This window comes from Rhinolophus ferrumequinum, chromosome 28, assembly GCF_004115265.2.
Source record: "Rhinolophus ferrumequinum isolate MPI-CBG mRhiFer1 chromosome 28, mRhiFer1_v1.p, whole genome shotgun sequence".
NCBI classification, from domain to species: Eukaryota; Metazoa; Chordata; class Mammalia; order Chiroptera; family Rhinolophidae; genus Rhinolophus; species Rhinolophus ferrumequinum.
Window position 1 is genome coordinate 2,890,465 of NC_046311.1, and position 16,597 is coordinate 2,907,061.

Sequence of the window (16,597 nt, forward strand, 5' to 3'; positions counted from 1 at the left end):
GAAGGCATGGGAAGCCTCCACTTGAAGACCCCCTCCCCCCAGGAAAGGTGTGAGAACCTTCTGGTGCCTCCCAATCTCTTGATGAGGCTCCCTGTTTTAAGGCAAAACTCTCCCTTCAGCCTGTGTTCTCTAAGTGCCCTCTCAGCGTCGTGGAGACTATAGATGAAGGTGGCTTGGGCCTATGTTCCTCTTTTGCTTCCTTCCTCCTCCTCAGGAAGGGAGCCTGGAGCCCTCATTGTACAGCTGAGGGCAAGGAGAGGCAGTGACCTGCCTGGCAGCCCGGTGCTTGTGCCCAGTGCCTAGGACTCCGGCTCCCTGCCCTTCAGGTTGCAGCAGGCTGCCCCCGGCTGGGAGGAGCGTGTCCTGACAGCACACTGTGCAGGCAGGGTGTTCAGGTGGAAGGGCTGGTCTGGCCCACACGTCTAGAGAGACGCAGGAACTGGTGTTCTCATCTCCGCAAGCAGGACGGTAAGACGAGGCAGGGCTCTGGCGAGCATTACGATGCGTGACGGTGCCTGGCAGGTAGCACTTGTGTTGGAGGATCGAGTATATTTATTTGTTTCTTCTGGGAAACATGGTGATACTGCAGTAGCATTGTCATACCACCAGGGTGCCCTGATAGGGGTGGAGAATGAAGCTGACCTGCCGTCTTTTATCTGTAGATTCTGTCAGTTCACCTGCCACCTGTGAGACGAGTTCGCCCTGTTGTCATTGAGTTATCCACTGATATATGGGGCTTAAATGTAGATAAAGCGACTTTCTTCGAGAAAGTGCTTCAGTCCTATTAGCTGGCTTTTAGTAATTTGTGCAGTTCAGCCACTGGACGGTGCGGCTCTGCAGTTCCTGAAGGCTGTGCCGTGCTGGGGTCCGGGGCCAAACGAGCCAGCTGAGAAATCGGGTGTAGGAGGGTGGGCTGGCCCCTTGCTGCAGAATAAGGCTAATTCAGGTTCAGTGTGGGCCATAGCAAGTCATGGAGTCACTTAAATGGGAATCAGAAACCCAGGCCATGGGGCGCCCCTGGAATTCAGACATGGAGACCAAGGATCTCAGGCCACCCCTCCTGTGGCGCCTGGCCACCTGCTCTTCCTGGATCCACCCAGAGTTCCCGTCTTACCCACTGGGGCACAAGAGCTGTGGCGGTGCCTCATTCTGCAAAAGGAGTGCTCTGTGCGGGAGCAGAAGGCCAGGGGGAATGTGGGGACATGGGGACTGACGGGCCCTAGTGTTTAATTACTGTGACTGGCACTTGGGGCCCAGGTGTGGGGGCAAGTGTCCTGCCCTGAGAACGAGCACAGAGCACTGGACGGCAGTCCCAGTGCCATCTCAGCCTTGCTGGACCTTCCCTAGAGCTGGCCAGCAGCATTCTGTAAAACCAGCAGCCCGGGTCTAGGTCAGACCCTGTGCCTCCAGCTGCTCCACAGGCCAGGTGGGCTGTGGGGAAGTGGACCTCCCCAGGGTGATAGCAGCTATTGCCACTGCCCCGTCTCTGCAGCTGCCCCCTCCCTTCCCAAGGCCAAGTTCCTAAACTCTTAGCCCCAGCGTCCGCCCCGCCTGCGTAATCCAGACGGATCTCCTTCCTTCCACGGGACCCACATAGGGCAGAGTACATTGAGCTGAAGCCTTGCTCTTGTCTGCTCCCAAGCCCACCCCTGCCCCACCCCGGCTTCCCCAGTTTGTGTCCCACCACATTGGCACAACCCGCTTTGGTTTCGGCCTTCGACTACGTGTTGCTCTGAACCGAGATGACACATGGTCAGAGCTTTAGCCTCCTGGGCTGTGTCCTTGCCAATGGGCTGCTCCTCTGCCCTCGGGCAGGTTCAGGCCTGGGTCCTGCCTCTCTGTTGGCCTGGCCTCATCCCATCCGTGACCTGGTGCCTCTGCTGGTGCTTCTGGGCCAGCTGTCCCTCCCAAGGCGGAGGCTGTCCTGGACAGGAAGCCTGCTCTGCGCCCTCTGGGGCAGGAGAGGACGTACTTCGGTAAGAAGTTGCTGCTGTGGCAGGGACTTGGAGGTCGTTGGGAGCAGAGGCCACAGCAAACTCAGCTGCTGAGTCAACCATGGGCAGAAGGGAGGAGGCGCCAGCAGCTCCAGCAGCTGTCATTCCACACAGGGCACAGCCACCTTGTGTTTCCTTGGGGAAGGATGCGGGAAGGCCTCTCCTCAACCCTGAGCACGACAGGTGCCACTCATCCCAGGAGTGTCTTCCTGCAACACCAAGACGATTCCTCCTCTCCAATAATGCGTTTTCCTGGCAGGCCCAGCTGCTGCCCAGGGCACGAGCCCGGGATGCCGTGATTGTCGCCCCAGCATTGCCCGACCACCAAGTCCCTTCCAGGTCTGTGCACGGGGCTGCCCAGCGACTGCTGGGGACCAGGCCTGGCTTGTCTTTGGAGTCCCAGCACCAAAGCAGAGTGGGCAACGCCCCCGAAGTGGGTGGAGCAGTGAGTGGGTGATGGGTGAGGCCTGGCCTGCAGCAGGTGTGCCGTGTCCATTAGAGGGACAGTGGGCAGGGGTCGGGTCACCGCCAAGTGGGAGCCAGGCTCAGAATCTCAGAAGTCACCCCGGGTCGGCCCTGTGCGTGGACAGACGGGAGCCATGTGAGGGCATCTCGCAAACCCAGCTTCGCGGAGCCCTGATGTGAGCCATGACAGCGCCAGCAGCTGTGTGGTTCATGGCACGTTGGGGGCAGAACCGCCAACCCCATCCTAAAGGAGCCCATTGCAGGGCGTTCGTTAGTGGAGCCATCGCAGCCCTTGATTTCCTTGTGTGTGGGCTTCCTCACAGGCCTAGTAAATCACTGCTGTCCTGGGAAGAAAGGGCCTGCGCCTATGGACGAGACTTGCCTGAAGCAGGTGTTTCTCCCCGGGGCTCTGGATGGCTCCGCTGCCCTTGGTTCTGGGTTATTTATAGGAGCGCAGGAACCTCTGTTGGAAGAGACCTTAGAGGTCATCCGTTCTCCAGTTATTTAGCAGCACCCACTGTATAGCCAGTACTCCTAATCGTGCCAGCTCAGTGGATATGCCTCTGAAACCTGACTCGTGCGGTATTTCCTTCTGGGAATGTGAAATCCTTTTCAAGAACAGTCAGGGTCCCCTTCTCCACCCATCACTATAGTTTCCTCTTTTGCATAAACACAGGTGCCTTCTGTTCATGCAGTGAGCATATGGAAGGTTCTTAGCACACAGTAGGTTTTCAGTAAGTGTTGGTTTCTTTTCTTCCCTAACTTTGGTAAAAAACAAAGGAAAAAAGCACCTGTTAATGCCTACCCTGGAAGCCCGCAACGTCTCTTAATTGTTGTAACTCTGTCCCAGCCTCTTGTGGGAAACTTCCACATTCTTCCAACCTCCATCTCCCTGGATTTGGGGTAGACTTTCCAGGAAGAGGCACCCGGAAGGCCTGATTCCCATTTTGGGACAAGCGGTCTCCTCTGAAGTTCAGAGCAGGACCAGAGACTGGAGGAGCTTAGCTTTGTGCTTCTTCCAAGTAGCTCTTGTCATGTATGTTTGGTGCATTTTCTGAAAACATGGTCCTGGTGCTCGGCAGGAGCCGGGGCATGTGTCACTAGCAGTCTGGTTTCCTCTGTGGAAGTTCCGGCGATAACTCATGGAAGAAGAAGGGGCGTGTGTGGGCTAGAGGAGCCCACCTGAAAGCTGCACCCAAAGCACCCTCTGGGCTTCACTTTGTCCCCACCCTCACCTTCCCTGCTCCCCAGGGAGGCACCGCTTCTCACCCTGCTGCATTTGCCACCCTTGGCGTGCCCCCTCGACACTCAGCGCCTCGCTCTTCTGGTCCCTTCCCAACTGACCCCACCACCTTCACTCCTCCTGCTCTTGTTGGATGCCTTCTACCCAGGCGTCTTCTCTTCTTCCTCTGTCCCCTCCTGCTGGGGGACACCCTCCACTCCTGTGACCCCATAGACTGCTGACCCCAGAATCCACCGTTCCAGCCACTTCCTTTGTCCCCAACACAGTGTTCCAGCGTCCGGTGTGCAGGGTATCACGTCCTCTTCTCACCAGACTCAGCTCACTGAAGACGAGCCTCCCTCACAGCTGTGTTAGTTTTGTGTATTTTAAACTGCTCACCTGTACTGTTGAACGTCCGGTAGTAACATGAACACTCACGTACTCACCACCCAGGTGAGGAAGTCCATCCTTTCCTAGGTCTTCAGGGTCCTTTCTGGGCCTCTCCCTAACTATGTGCTCTTCCCATACCCCACTCTCTTGAAATTGGTATTAGGCATCCCGTGCTTTGCTTTGTCATTTTGCCACCTGGGTATAGATCCCAAAACCAGAGGTTGGCAAACTTTCCCTCTAAAGGGCCTGATAGTAATTTTTATATATATATATAAGCCGTACAGTTTTTGTAGCAGCTATTCAATTCAGCTTTTCTCTTGTAGCAAGAAAAGAGCCATGGCCTAGTATGTAAATGAATGGCTGTGTTTGAGTGCGAAAAACTTTATTTATAAAAGCAGACTGCAGGTGGATTTGGCCAGAGGGCTGTGCTAGTTCGTGGACCCTTGCCCTAAATACTGGGTTATGTCCTTTTGTGTGGTTTTGGCTTTGATGTAAATAGAAGCAGACTGGAGACCCCTACTGTCTGTCTTCTTCGTGACTTCCTTTTCTTTCTTTTTGCTTTACGTTTTCGTGATTCATCCATGTCAATGGCTGCACCTGGCTCATCTTCCCTGCTAGGTAGTAGGTCATGGTATGACTGTTGCACAGTCGGTCCGTTCTGCTGCTGGTGGGCATTCGTTTCTGCAAACACTGCTACTGTGAATATTGCCACCCTTGTCTCCTGGGTTACCTACACAAAGCTCTCTTCCAGGTATACACTTAGGACGGGAGTTACCGGCTGGCAGAGAACGTGTGTTTTGAACGTTATCAGAGAAAGTCTTACCGTTTTTCAAAGTGGTTTCGCCAGTCTTTGAGCTTTCATTGCCCCACGTCCTCGCCCCAACCCTCGCTGTCATCAGACGTATTTTGAATTTGGTGCATATTTTTTGAATTGTGGTGCATATTTTGAATTTGTGTGCTGGTGATGGCAATACTGTTTCTGCATTAGTGGTGAAATGGCGCTTCTAACTTACGTCCGTGAAACCCAGCCGGCCTCATCCCACCAGTCTCACAAAACGGGTCCATTCACCAGGATGAAGCCTCCCTCAGGTCCCATCTCCTCACCCCCACCCCCAGGATGTCCCGCCTACACACACGCCTGGCCGGGGTCCTCACCACCGCAGACCCAGGGCAGACAAAAGGTGGTTTCATATGTGTCCACAGTATTTCACTCCTCCGTTCATGCTGAGGAGGGTGGAAGTCAGTAATGAGTCGGAGCCTCAAAGAGAAACAGAAGCATTAAGGTGGGTTCCAGGTACGAGAGCAGTTAGCTGGAAATGACTTAGGGACATGAGAGGATCACACCCAGGAGCACACAGGAGCGTATCCTTAGAAGATTCTGGAAAAGCCCAGCTTTCCAGGAGGACCTAGTCTTGGTAGGCTGCGCCACGTCTCGCACAGGCTGGAGTTGCCATGTTAGTGGGAAGTGGAGCGAGAGGTCTGGGTAGACTGTCTGACAGCATGATTGCTCTCGCTGTCAGTCTTGCTGCTTCTGGGAAGGTCAGTGCACCGGGTTTCCTGGGAGAACAACCAGCCGGTTGTCTCACTAATTGTAGCGATGGGCCTGTCAGGGGCTGAACGATTGTTCAGACAGCTACCTCCGGTGAGCTGGCGATGGAAAGGATCCTGTGGACGGAAGGGATGGCTTTCCTCCCCTTTCTTTCTCCCCTCGGATCTCAGAAGCTCCACAACTCCCAGAGCCTGTGGTGAGCTGTTAGGAGACAGCCAGGGCATTGCCACGCCTGCAGGAACCAGCCCGAGGGGTGGCAAGAGCAGCACGGTGAAGGGAGCGGGCTTTCCTTTATCTTCTTGGCTGACCTCCTGCTGTGGGACTGTGTAGTCGTGTTTGGTAAGTGCCTGGGCACCTTGATGCTGGTGACAGAGTGAGAGGTGGCTGTGCTGAACCAGGATCAAAGCAATGCCCCTCCCCGACCCCGCAGAGCAGGCTTGTCAGTAGGGAATGGGGAAGACAGAGGCACCCCATTTCAAAATTCGTATGGAGCGTTCCTACAAGACTGGGAATTTGTGTTCCAGGAGTGAATAGACCTTTTGTCTGTTCGAGACGGGCAGTGGCCGGTGCAGGTGTGTGGGTAGGAGGGCCCTCCTGGGGGTGGGTGAGGAGGTGGGTCCTGGGGGTTCGAGCGAGGCTTACTTCTCATTTTATATGATGTCCCCTCTTTTGCTTCTTACCAGCTCCGTGTCTCCTTCTGTGAAGTGTAGGTGACAGGCTTACTGTTAGCCTTGTTCTGAGGTTCAAGTGAGCTGATATCAGTAAAGCCCTCAAAACGCGCTCAATAAATAGTGGTTGCTGCTATTAATATTAACTCCTAACAGTTGTTTTACCAACTAAACTAAGGTTTATTCTTGAGCTAACGCCTCATTAGCAAACTCAATAGGCTCTTGCATATATGCATCACAAAGTGACACTTTTATTACTGGTGACAACTATAACTTACTGCCCTGATCGCTTGATTGGTTATGATAGAATCTGTGTCCAGAAGGTCTATCCTTTAGCAAAATGATTGACCGACCAAGGAAAACAAGGCTGTGCCATTCTACACTGTTTCTCTTCCCTGTTTTATCAGTTAAAAGAAAAATGTTCTGAGTTTGCTGTTGAGGATAAATGTAGCCTTCGTAAGTAAAACTGCTAGTAGATTAACTCCTTAGAAGGTTTGCTTAGCTTGCTAGTGTTCCTGCTCAGATAATCAAAACTCCGTGAATTATGCCCGTTAGCAAACATCCAAGAACCCGTGATGTCCAAGGGCATTTTTCTGGAGAGCTTGTCTTAGAGTTTTAGGGCTTCCAAGAATGTCTGCCGGAGTGAGCCTATTGTTGCTACAAATAACACATCAGTTGTTTTGTGACTTTTTATTTACCTGTCTCTACCCTCTTCTTGACTACCTGCAACCTGAAGACCAGGAATCACCACTCATTCATTTTTGTCCCTTTGGTTGGCAGAGTGCCTGGGTGGTGGTCAGTGGGTGTTGAATGAACGAATGATACCATCCTCTGACCCTTCCAGGGTCGTTTTCTACCCTTATTCATCCTGCTCTGGCCCCTGAGAGACTGACCTGCAGGTCGTATCAATGCGCTTCCGGGGCCTCGGGCTTCTGGTTGGCTTCAGCCAATGGCAAATCAGGGCCAGGGGCCAGGGCATTTGTCCCGCTGGCTCCCCTCCTCCGAGGTCCCCGTGTGCTGGTTCCACAGAAGGCCACCTCTCCTGTCACAGCAGTCTCTCTCCTTCCACGACTCTCTCCTTCCACGTTCTCTAGCCTCCTCCTCCCCTCATCCTTGGAGGCCCAGGAGGGGGACGCCCAGTATTGGGTCCCTGTACCGTCCCTTCCGGTTCCGCTCCACCCGGCTCACACCTGTATTGTCAGTGTCTTCGTAAATTAAACCCTCCACACACGATCCCACTTGGGGTGCACCTTTTCTTTCTGCTGGGAAGCAGCAAGCCCCATCGCTTATGGAGACTTGAAGTTGTGTGAGCTGGACACCGGGGCTCCAGGGGCTAGAAAGCATACACCATGCAGTTCTTTAGAGAACGTGTGACGTGGCTGGCCATTGAGGGCAATCGGGTGCCTGGCAGCTTTGGGGAAATAAAGAGCAGTTTTGGGAACTCTCCTTGGAGAGGCTTTTTCCCACTGATGATTGACAATCTCATTTTAAACTGACAGTCTGTTTGTACGTCTCTGACGTTGCCCCTCATCGTGGTTGCGTATCTGACTGAGCATGGGAGGAGCTACAAGAGGAAGAAGGCAGGACCGACGGAACAGAGTGAAGGGGCCTACTTTAAGGGTTCGGTCCTGGCTTTGGCGACGGAAGACTTTGTGAGCAGCCACTGTGGTGTCTCGTTCAGTGCTGATGTTTCTGCTCTCTGGGCTCTTTTCCTGCAGGTGATTATAAACAGCACAATCACGCCCAACATGACTTTCACCAAAACATCGCAGAAGTTTGGACAGTGGGCCGACAGCAGAGCCAACACGGTGTTTGGTTTGGGGTTTTCGTCGGAACAGCAGCTGACAAAGGTATGTGGTGTTTTCCACAGCACAGGACGTGCTGCGTCAGAGGCTTTGTCACCGGTCACTGCCCGCTGAGGGACCTCGCAGGATTCCTCTCTGCCTTTGGTTTCGCCCCTTCGGGCACCACAGGGCTGCCAACCCAGTGACCTTTTAGAAATGCCAGGTTCCTTGAAAATGGGGGTGTCACTGGGGGAGGGAAAGCATCTGACACATGCCACATCAGAGTCTGAGGTCACAGCAGCAGGAAGCAGCTCTGCCCTCTCCTCACGTGTCAGCCCTGCTCCCTGTGCCCTGGGTGTCAGCCATCAATGTCGGGGACCCTCTGGTTGGAGCCCTTAGACAGAGGGATAAGGTGACACTTAACAGCAGTTCCTAACCTGGAGTCCCCACACCCTTTAAGATGTCACACAGTGGTGTGTGTGTGTGTGTGTGTGTGTGTGTGTGTGCATGTGTGTGCACGTGTGTGGTGTGTGTGTGTGCGTATAGTTCTGATTTACTTCTCCAAGGGGTCTAACCATCGGTGGATGGTTATTGAGGTGTCAGAGAGCACATCATGACTGACCACAGACTCAGACCCCAGGGTCTCAGAGAACAAACTGATGGCCTCTGAGCGCCCTCACTCACCCGATGGAAGGAGCTGAAAGCTTGTTTTAGGAAAATAGGTTCCCTTTTAGGGTGCTGGGGGAGTCCTGTGTAGTTATTAAGAACGCATTGGTTAAGAGCAAGACTGGCTAGTTTCCATGACACAGGAACTTACTGGAAGAATGTCCGAGTATCTCAGATCCAAGGGAGAGTTGAAAATCTAGGCCTAGGATGGATGGTGATGCTATTGTTTGAAATGAAGAGTGCTGTGAGGATCAGGAGAATTTACATCAAGGGGAATCAAGTATGATGATGATTTCTTAGAAGAATAATACTAGAACCTCTGTCTGTGAGCCATGGGACTGCCTTCGTTTCTATCCTGAATTAGTGCCTGGTGGGGGAGACGGAGGGAGGGACAGCCGCTCGCCTGCCAAGCGGCCCCTTCCCACACCTGCCTCATGTCCAGACTGATGGGGTTGAAGCCTCAAACTGCAGGGAAGGATGAGATGGGGCAGCTTCTGTCAGAGACGGAGCTGGCTCGTCCCGCCCAGAGCTGGAGTTCACAGACGCCCAGATGGTCTGAGAGAATCACTGCCAGCTGCCTGGAACAACTTCTTCAATCTTTGGAGGAATCAAAGTAGCTCGGAAGAATAAAGGGGAAAGTTTCACTGAACAGACTCGAAAAAAGGAAGAACTCAAAACAAAAATCAGAACAAGTTGCAAAAGCTCAGTTCTTTGTGCCTCTGAGAACTGGCGACCTTGAGCTGCACCGTCTTCCTGGTGTGGCCACGTGTGCTTTCTCCCAGAGACAAGAAAATGTCCTTTCATTAAGGAGGAGCGCCTGGTCTTCCCGAGTCACTCCATCTCCTTCGAGCCCCAGAGTCCCTGCCCTGTGACAGGGCCTGCCATTGTTCCAGAGACTTACCACATAAGCACTCAGGTGTCTCCTTTGTGCAGAATGTTTCAAATCAACCTTGCCCTTCTCTTTGAAGGGAAGATTAGCCACACGCTGATAAATTACTGTGAAGTGAGGCTGGCAGTCTCCACAAGTGGCAATTAGCTGGCAAAGAGGAGCCTGAGCCTGAAGGGTTCTCGAGGCATGTTGCTGAAGGGACAGCTGTGGCTGGATATTCCTGACTCCACAGACTAACCACCCACAGACCTGAAAGGCGACCTGGTAATCAAACACTGTAACTAGGCTATAAAAAGGAACACCAGTGTGGATATTTTTGAGAACATTTCATACACACTTCTCTCTGCACCCCCGGAAGCAAAACAGATACCTTGATCTGTACTGCCTCCATTGTAAGGGCTGCTTTACACCACAACCCAGAAAGTATTACGGGGGCACGCTCTGCTCTTTAGATAGGCTTTCTAAAAATAATAGAAGCTGCCTAGTCCCAGGCCTGTCTACCCATGGAAAGGACGTGAATGCTCAGCCTACTGAAGAATGTTGAAAGCGGACATGCATGCTCTAATAAAAGGAAGAAAAGTTTCTGAAAAGAGACAAAAGGAAGGGGAAACAAAGGAAAGAATGAGCCAGTTGTTGAAGTTGAGATTCCTTCTGGCGTCTGACCTTGAGATGTCACTGTGCTAGATTTGGTTCCATCTCGTTTGTGGCGGACAGAAGGAAACACATCTTGCCACGAAGGGGAGTGATTCAGGATGGGGGTGCCAGTGCTCTGTGATTGAGCCATGAAACCCTGACACACACGTGGTATTTGCTTTTGACCCATTTTGATGATTTCATCTGCAATTCAAACGTTTACTTTGTTAACTCAGTGTATTTGTAGACTATTGTCTCATACCTTTCTGTCCCCCGATTTGAGGGCCAGTTTGTTTTGTTTTGTTTTGTTTTGTTTTAAATGGGAGGGATTAATCATTCTTTTGATAATTTTCACTCGAATGCTTTTGGCTGCAAATCACAGAGAACTTGATCGCAGTGTTTATGCAGATAGAGTTATTCTTTTCACACAGAAGAGAAGCCAGAGGCGGGTGTTGCCAGCATGGGCTCAGTGGCTCTATGATATGGGGTCTGAGAGCTGTGTGGGTTCTGTTTGTTTTTTCTATTATTGGCCTTCCCCTCATGGTGATAAGATGGCTTGTGAAGCTCCGTCCATCACATCTGCATTCATGGCAAGAGGGAGGAGGCAGAAGGTGGTACCACAGCAGCCTCCCTGTGAGCTCCCTTGGCAGAGTTCTTCTTGGGTCCCATTGTCACTCTGGGGTCCCTAGGCCACCCTCTCACTCCCCCAGAAACCTTTGTGGTTTGAATATCCTTGGATCCATGGGTTTACTTTGTAGAAATCAAGTCTAAGGAAATAATTTTAACTGAGTACAGAGATTTGGCTATGAGGATTTTCCTTGTATTGTCATTTATCACAGTAAAAACAAACAACAAAAACCCAACCTAACCTAAATGTGTAGCAGTAGGATATACCCCAATTTATCCTTCAGCATAATATTGTACAGCAATTTAGATGATATAATGGATCATATAATTGCAAGGAAATATTAATGTCATATTGTTAACTTTGAAAATAGCTAGCTAGAAGACGAGATATACAGAGTATCATTCCATTTTTAAAAAGAAATATGTGTACCAGATGCATAGATACATATAGTAAAATATCAGAACTTTACGTGGTTAAGTGCCTGTCTTTGGGTGATGGGACTATAGGTTTAAAAAATTATTTTTAAACTGTGCTTGCTAAATTCACAAGCATATGTGCCTTTTCATAATAAGTGGGAAATACTAGGAATCTTAAGACTTGGAGAGAAGGGATGATTTAGCAAAGGATAGTGGTCTGTCAGCTCCCTCTGTGACTAGTGCTTGTCTTCTGAGAGTTGGAGTCTGTGAGGGGAACGTTCCCCCAGGGTGTCTGGATTGCTTCCAGTTTCGCATTATTGCGGATAATGCTGGGATCTTCTGAATATCTTAAAGGCCTTTTTTTCGTATTCTCAGTTATTTCTATAGAATAGTCTCCCAGAAGTTCTATCACTAGGTCAGTGGGTATGAACATTTTTTTCACTCATGATGCATATGTCCAGATTGTTTCTCAGGGGGCTGTACCAACACACAGCACTACCGAAGCATCTCGCCAGCACCGGGTATTATAATTGCATTTAGTGTTTGCTCACTTAGCAGGCAAAGAATGGGACCTCATTATTTTGATTTGCATTTCCAGTGAGGCTGGGTAGTCTTTTCTGTAAGTTTCTTTTGTAGTGCATTTTTTAATTCGTGAATTTTGCCGTTTCTCTATTAGGGTTTTCATATTTCCCTTTTCAATTTGTACAAACTCTTTTTGTACTAAAGAGAATGTCTCCTTTTCTATTGTGCTAGCCTAGCTATAGATAGTTCCCCCAGGCTCTTGTTTTCCTTCTGATTTAGTCTTTTCCCTTTTATATTTTCAAAAGCTTTACATTATTATGTCATCAAAATCTGTCACTTTTGTGATTTCCTTTTATTTTTTCCAAGTTTAGAAAATTACTCTCTCACCCCTCAAGCAGAAGTTTGATAAATGTTCAATTCCGTTTGCATGCAGATTTTTTAAGGTTTTAAAAAAAAAATCCCTTTAACTCATCGATAATTTATCATGCTACTGGTTTGTGGTAAGGACTTAAATTAATTTTACCCCAATTTAGTAAAGTTATCTCACTCCCTCAATGCTACATAATCTTCCCCATTAATTTATGAGTCTTCTTTTGTCATAAGCTAATTTTTATATAAATGGTGGGGCCTGTTTCCATCGAGCATCTGCTAGTATCACATCTTTTTAAGTGATTATTGAAAATTGATCTGATAGGGCTTATCTTACTTCATTACATCATCAGCTTAATTTCTGAAATTTTCTTTTTGATTCTCACCCACTTGCATGTAAAACAAAGTCCTCTACAGACTTTGAGGACAGGAACCAAGTATATCAGTGTCCCCAGCACATAGAGACAACGACTCAATATTTTTGAATGGATGACTTCACCCTTTTGTGGAGCTCTTTTACTAAAATTCACGGTTTTAAGGCTTTCACTGTCATTTTACTTGAAGAAACACGTCAAATCAAGGCCAGAGAAGCCTCGCTTCCCGTGGTTGAACCCGTCACATCCCTAGCAAAGCCCCATCTCTGGCTCTCCAGGGATCCTTGGAGGTGGTATTATCCTCCACACTTGATAGATGTAGAAAACGAGGTTCAGCGTGGTTCATGTGCGTGCATTTGAAAGGCCGCTAGGGGTCAGGGTTGGGCGTCTTAGCTCAGGTAGCAGTTCATCAGGTAAATCATAGGTCACTAGTGTCCAGTGCTGGTGTCATGCGGCCTGTGTTCAATCCCACTGTGACCTTGGCCAGTTATGCAACCGCCTGTTCTCCATTTGTATACTGACAGTACTAAGCGTATCTCAGGGTCACTGAGGGGTAAGTAAGACTTTGGACATTCTAACCACCCGTCATATCTCATCCCTATGGGACGAGATTCCTTTTTTCCCTTTTTTGAGATGTTTTTGGCTGTTATTATTTATCTACCACCTTGAAGCCCTGTAGGCTGTGTGATTTGATGTACACGTGACAGTGCATTGTCTCCCTTTTATAATTGAGGAAAACAGTTAAAGGATGGAGCTGCAGGAGCTGTGACATCAGAAGTTGTCCTCTGGACCACTCAGTCCATCTGACGCTCCGTTCCTCAGGCCTTGTCTTTGCCTTAAGGGTTCCCGTGGCCTGTTTTGGAGTTAAAGCTTTTATAGGTCATTTTATTTTGAAGAGGAAGTGAGTACAATTCTACTTTACATTTTAAGGTAATGGGGCTTCTCTTTGTAAGTGGAAGATCGAATCAATAAATAGTTAGCAACTGCTGTGGGCAGGACTCTTGGCGTTCCTGTTGGCACAAGGAGGTGACTGAATGTGTAGAATGATCACGTGGAAATCAGATCTGGGCCCAAGTTCAGGTTTACCATTTACTAGCCATGTGACCGTGGGCAAGTCTTAACCTCTCTAAGGCTCCAGTTTTGGGTTTTTTTTCCCTTTGAATTTTTATGAGTTTATTTTAGCCAAACTGATGACATATGCCAGTGAGCAAGATCTCAAGTGCTCTCTCTAGGGCTCCATTTTCTTATCTCGAAACTGTAAATGAGAATTCCCATCCTACAGAGCAGTGGTAAGGAGCAAACGAGGGAATGCGTGGTAAGGAGCCATTAAACTCCTTCACATGTAGAGGCGGGAAGAGTGTGGTAAGTCTGACCACCTGGGCCACCTGGAGGGGCCGCCATGGTGGGTGTCGGGGCAAAGAGAGACGAGCCCATTGGAACTAGAGCTTTGAGCCCTGAGTCTCCAAGAGCTGAGCTAAGGTCTGGACCCTTCAGGGATGTCAGTGTGAGGTAGGAGGGGACAGAGAGAATGGAGGCCCTAGGCTCTGTGTGGAGGCGACTTGTTCTATCACAGCTGGCAGGGCTTTATTTACTGGCTTGTCTGCCACTGTCTCCTGCTACTCAACTCTTGGCCTCCAGGGAGGCAGGAGTAGGACTGGTACCCACCCAGTGTGCATGACGCTCCAGCTCCCAGCTTTGTGCGTGGCCCAGTTCAGGGAGTGGGAATATGTGTCCACTGAAGTACTGACAGGTGCTCAAGTCGTGTTTGTTGACTGAATGAGCGTGACGCTAGCCGATGACATTTTCAATCTGGTTTTACCAGCAACTTCGAATAAGACACATGAGAGAAAGGGGCCCTAATAGGTACAAGAAGGACCTGAAAACAACAGTGCTTCGGTTTGGGGGGGCTGATAAAGGATTAGGATATTTGTGGGAAGAGAACCAGCCCCCACCATACTGAGCGCAGCACAGGCCGGACTCAAGTAGCAGGGACGTCCGTTGCGAACTACATGATTACAGTTTTCTTCAAATCATATTGACTTTTAATTGATTCTGGGCACAAAGACATTTCAAATAAAACCTAAAAATTGCATCTTTTAATGTCTTAATAAGATTGAAAGGCCCTTATGGTGCTTGCTCCAAATCTCTTCCAGGGTGACATTCGTATTTTGAGTGATGCCTTAGGTTGACCCAATCAGGTAAGCTTAGGAAGCAGAAAGATGGGACAGAATAATCCCAGCTCTCATCACAGCACCTCCCTGAGCAGCAGTCTTGGTTGTCTGGCAGAAGAACTGTGCCATTCTTAGCTTAGGCCTGCGCCCTGGACGGGGCTGTTTACAGGCCTGGAACCAGAGCTCATTCGTTCACTGAACTAGCTGTGCCTGCTTTATGCCGGGGTTGGGAGGGGGTGCCAAGAGAAAAGGCATGGACCTGCTGCCATCAAGGAATTCATGACGTGATGTTTTTACGTAAGGGGCCCCCTAAAAGGAAGGAGGGGGGCTTGGTCCATCCCTGCTGGACATCACTTGTTTTAAGCAACAGGTAATGTGATTTTGCTCTGACAGCCCTGGGATGGTTACATACGAAGCCCTATGGCTGTGGCTTTCGTGAGGGGCCTGCAGGAGCAACAAAGGCCAGAACAGAAAGGCTGACCTTCCCTGCTTTGAACAGGGTGCGCGGTTCACCAGCGTCTGTCATCTGGCAAGGGTCCCGAAGCACACCAGGTCGCTGTGGTGAACACACTCAGGGGAGCCTGCACTCAAAGACATTAATGAATCGTCAGCAAGTCACAGAATATTGGTAGCCTTGCAGCTTGCTAGCTTTTTTTTATTTCTCACCAAGCACATTGAGCTCACTCTTGCTTTGCCCTGCCAGCAGTATTTATCACAGAATGTTCTCTGTGCAAACAATGTACTTGCTAATTAAAATCAGTTGCCTTGTCAGAGACTATAAGCCAGTGATTGATGTGATTGCCCTGGGATTTTAAGAATTTTTTTATTATGAAAATATTAAAACATGTTTAAAAAGTAGAGAGCATAGTATAATAAACACCCATGTACACATCACCTGGTGGTTAACATGTGCCACATTTCTTCACCTATTGTATTATTGTTGAAGTACTTTAAAGTAAATTACAGACATCAACACATTTCACACCTTAATACTTCAGCATTTATCTCTAAAAAAAATGACATTTTCCAACATAAACAGCATCATTAGTACTTCTAATAAAATTAATATAATTCCTTGATGTCATCTAACCCGGTCTGTGTTCACATCTCCCCACTTGTTCCCCAGAAGACTTTTATAGTTGGTCTGTTCAAAACAGGATTCATCATAGGCCACGTGTTGTCATTTTGCTGGTTTGCATTTTGACATTTTATATCTTAAGCTTTTAAAATCTAGAACAGTTCCTTCTCCCCAACTTTTTGGATGTTTTTGTTTTTCATTGCATTTGACTTGTAAGAGTTCTTACATCTTTTGATAGACAAGATGAAGTTTTTCACACATTCCTTCTGCAGTACAGCTAAATTTCTTTTCTTGCATTTGTATTCGTTACTGTTAACCAGATGAGTTTGTGTTTAATACATCATCATCAGACTAACCTGAATAGCTTAGCAGTTGATGTGGGTCAGACCCTGGCCAGTAGTATTTATTGGAAGAAGCATTGCTTATATTCATGTTTTTCTAGTTGTATTTATATTCATTTCTTTTTAATATCAAGTAAAATTCTTTTCTGGATCTATACAGAATTGGCCTAAAATGAATGCAAAATAATAAAGGTGGGTTCTGAATATCAGCCATGTATAAGGTTAAGAAAAACCTTAATAACTGTTCTCCATGTTCAGTTTGCAGAAAAATTCCAGGAGGTGAAAGAAGCTGCCAAAATAGCCAGAGACAAGTCGCAGGACAAAATCGAGACCTCAAGTAATCACTCTCAAGTGAGTAATTTGTCCATAAAACTAACCCAAGTGTGATCAGTGATTGAGCCTCTGTTGCTTGTCACTTTTGACAAGAAAGAGGGAATT

At 48.8% G+C, this 16,597-nt stretch overlaps 1 protein-coding gene across 6 annotated transcripts in view; it reads left to right on the plus strand.

Moving 5' to 3' along the window:
- HOMER2 (homer scaffold protein 2) overlaps nucleotides 1-16,597 on the plus strand; it is a 92,606-nt gene that overhangs the window by 58,038 nt on the left and 17,971 nt on the right. For all 6 annotated transcript variants that reach the window (XM_033100166.1, XM_033100164.1, XM_033100167.1 and 3 more), the window contains 2 exons: nucleotides 8,007-8,138; nucleotides 16,418-16,510. In XM_033100166.1, the coding sequence (XP_032956057.1) occupies nucleotides 8,007-8,138; nucleotides 16,418-16,510 (225 nt within the window). The remainder of the gene's footprint in view (nucleotides 1-8,006; nucleotides 8,139-16,417; nucleotides 16,511-16,597) is intronic.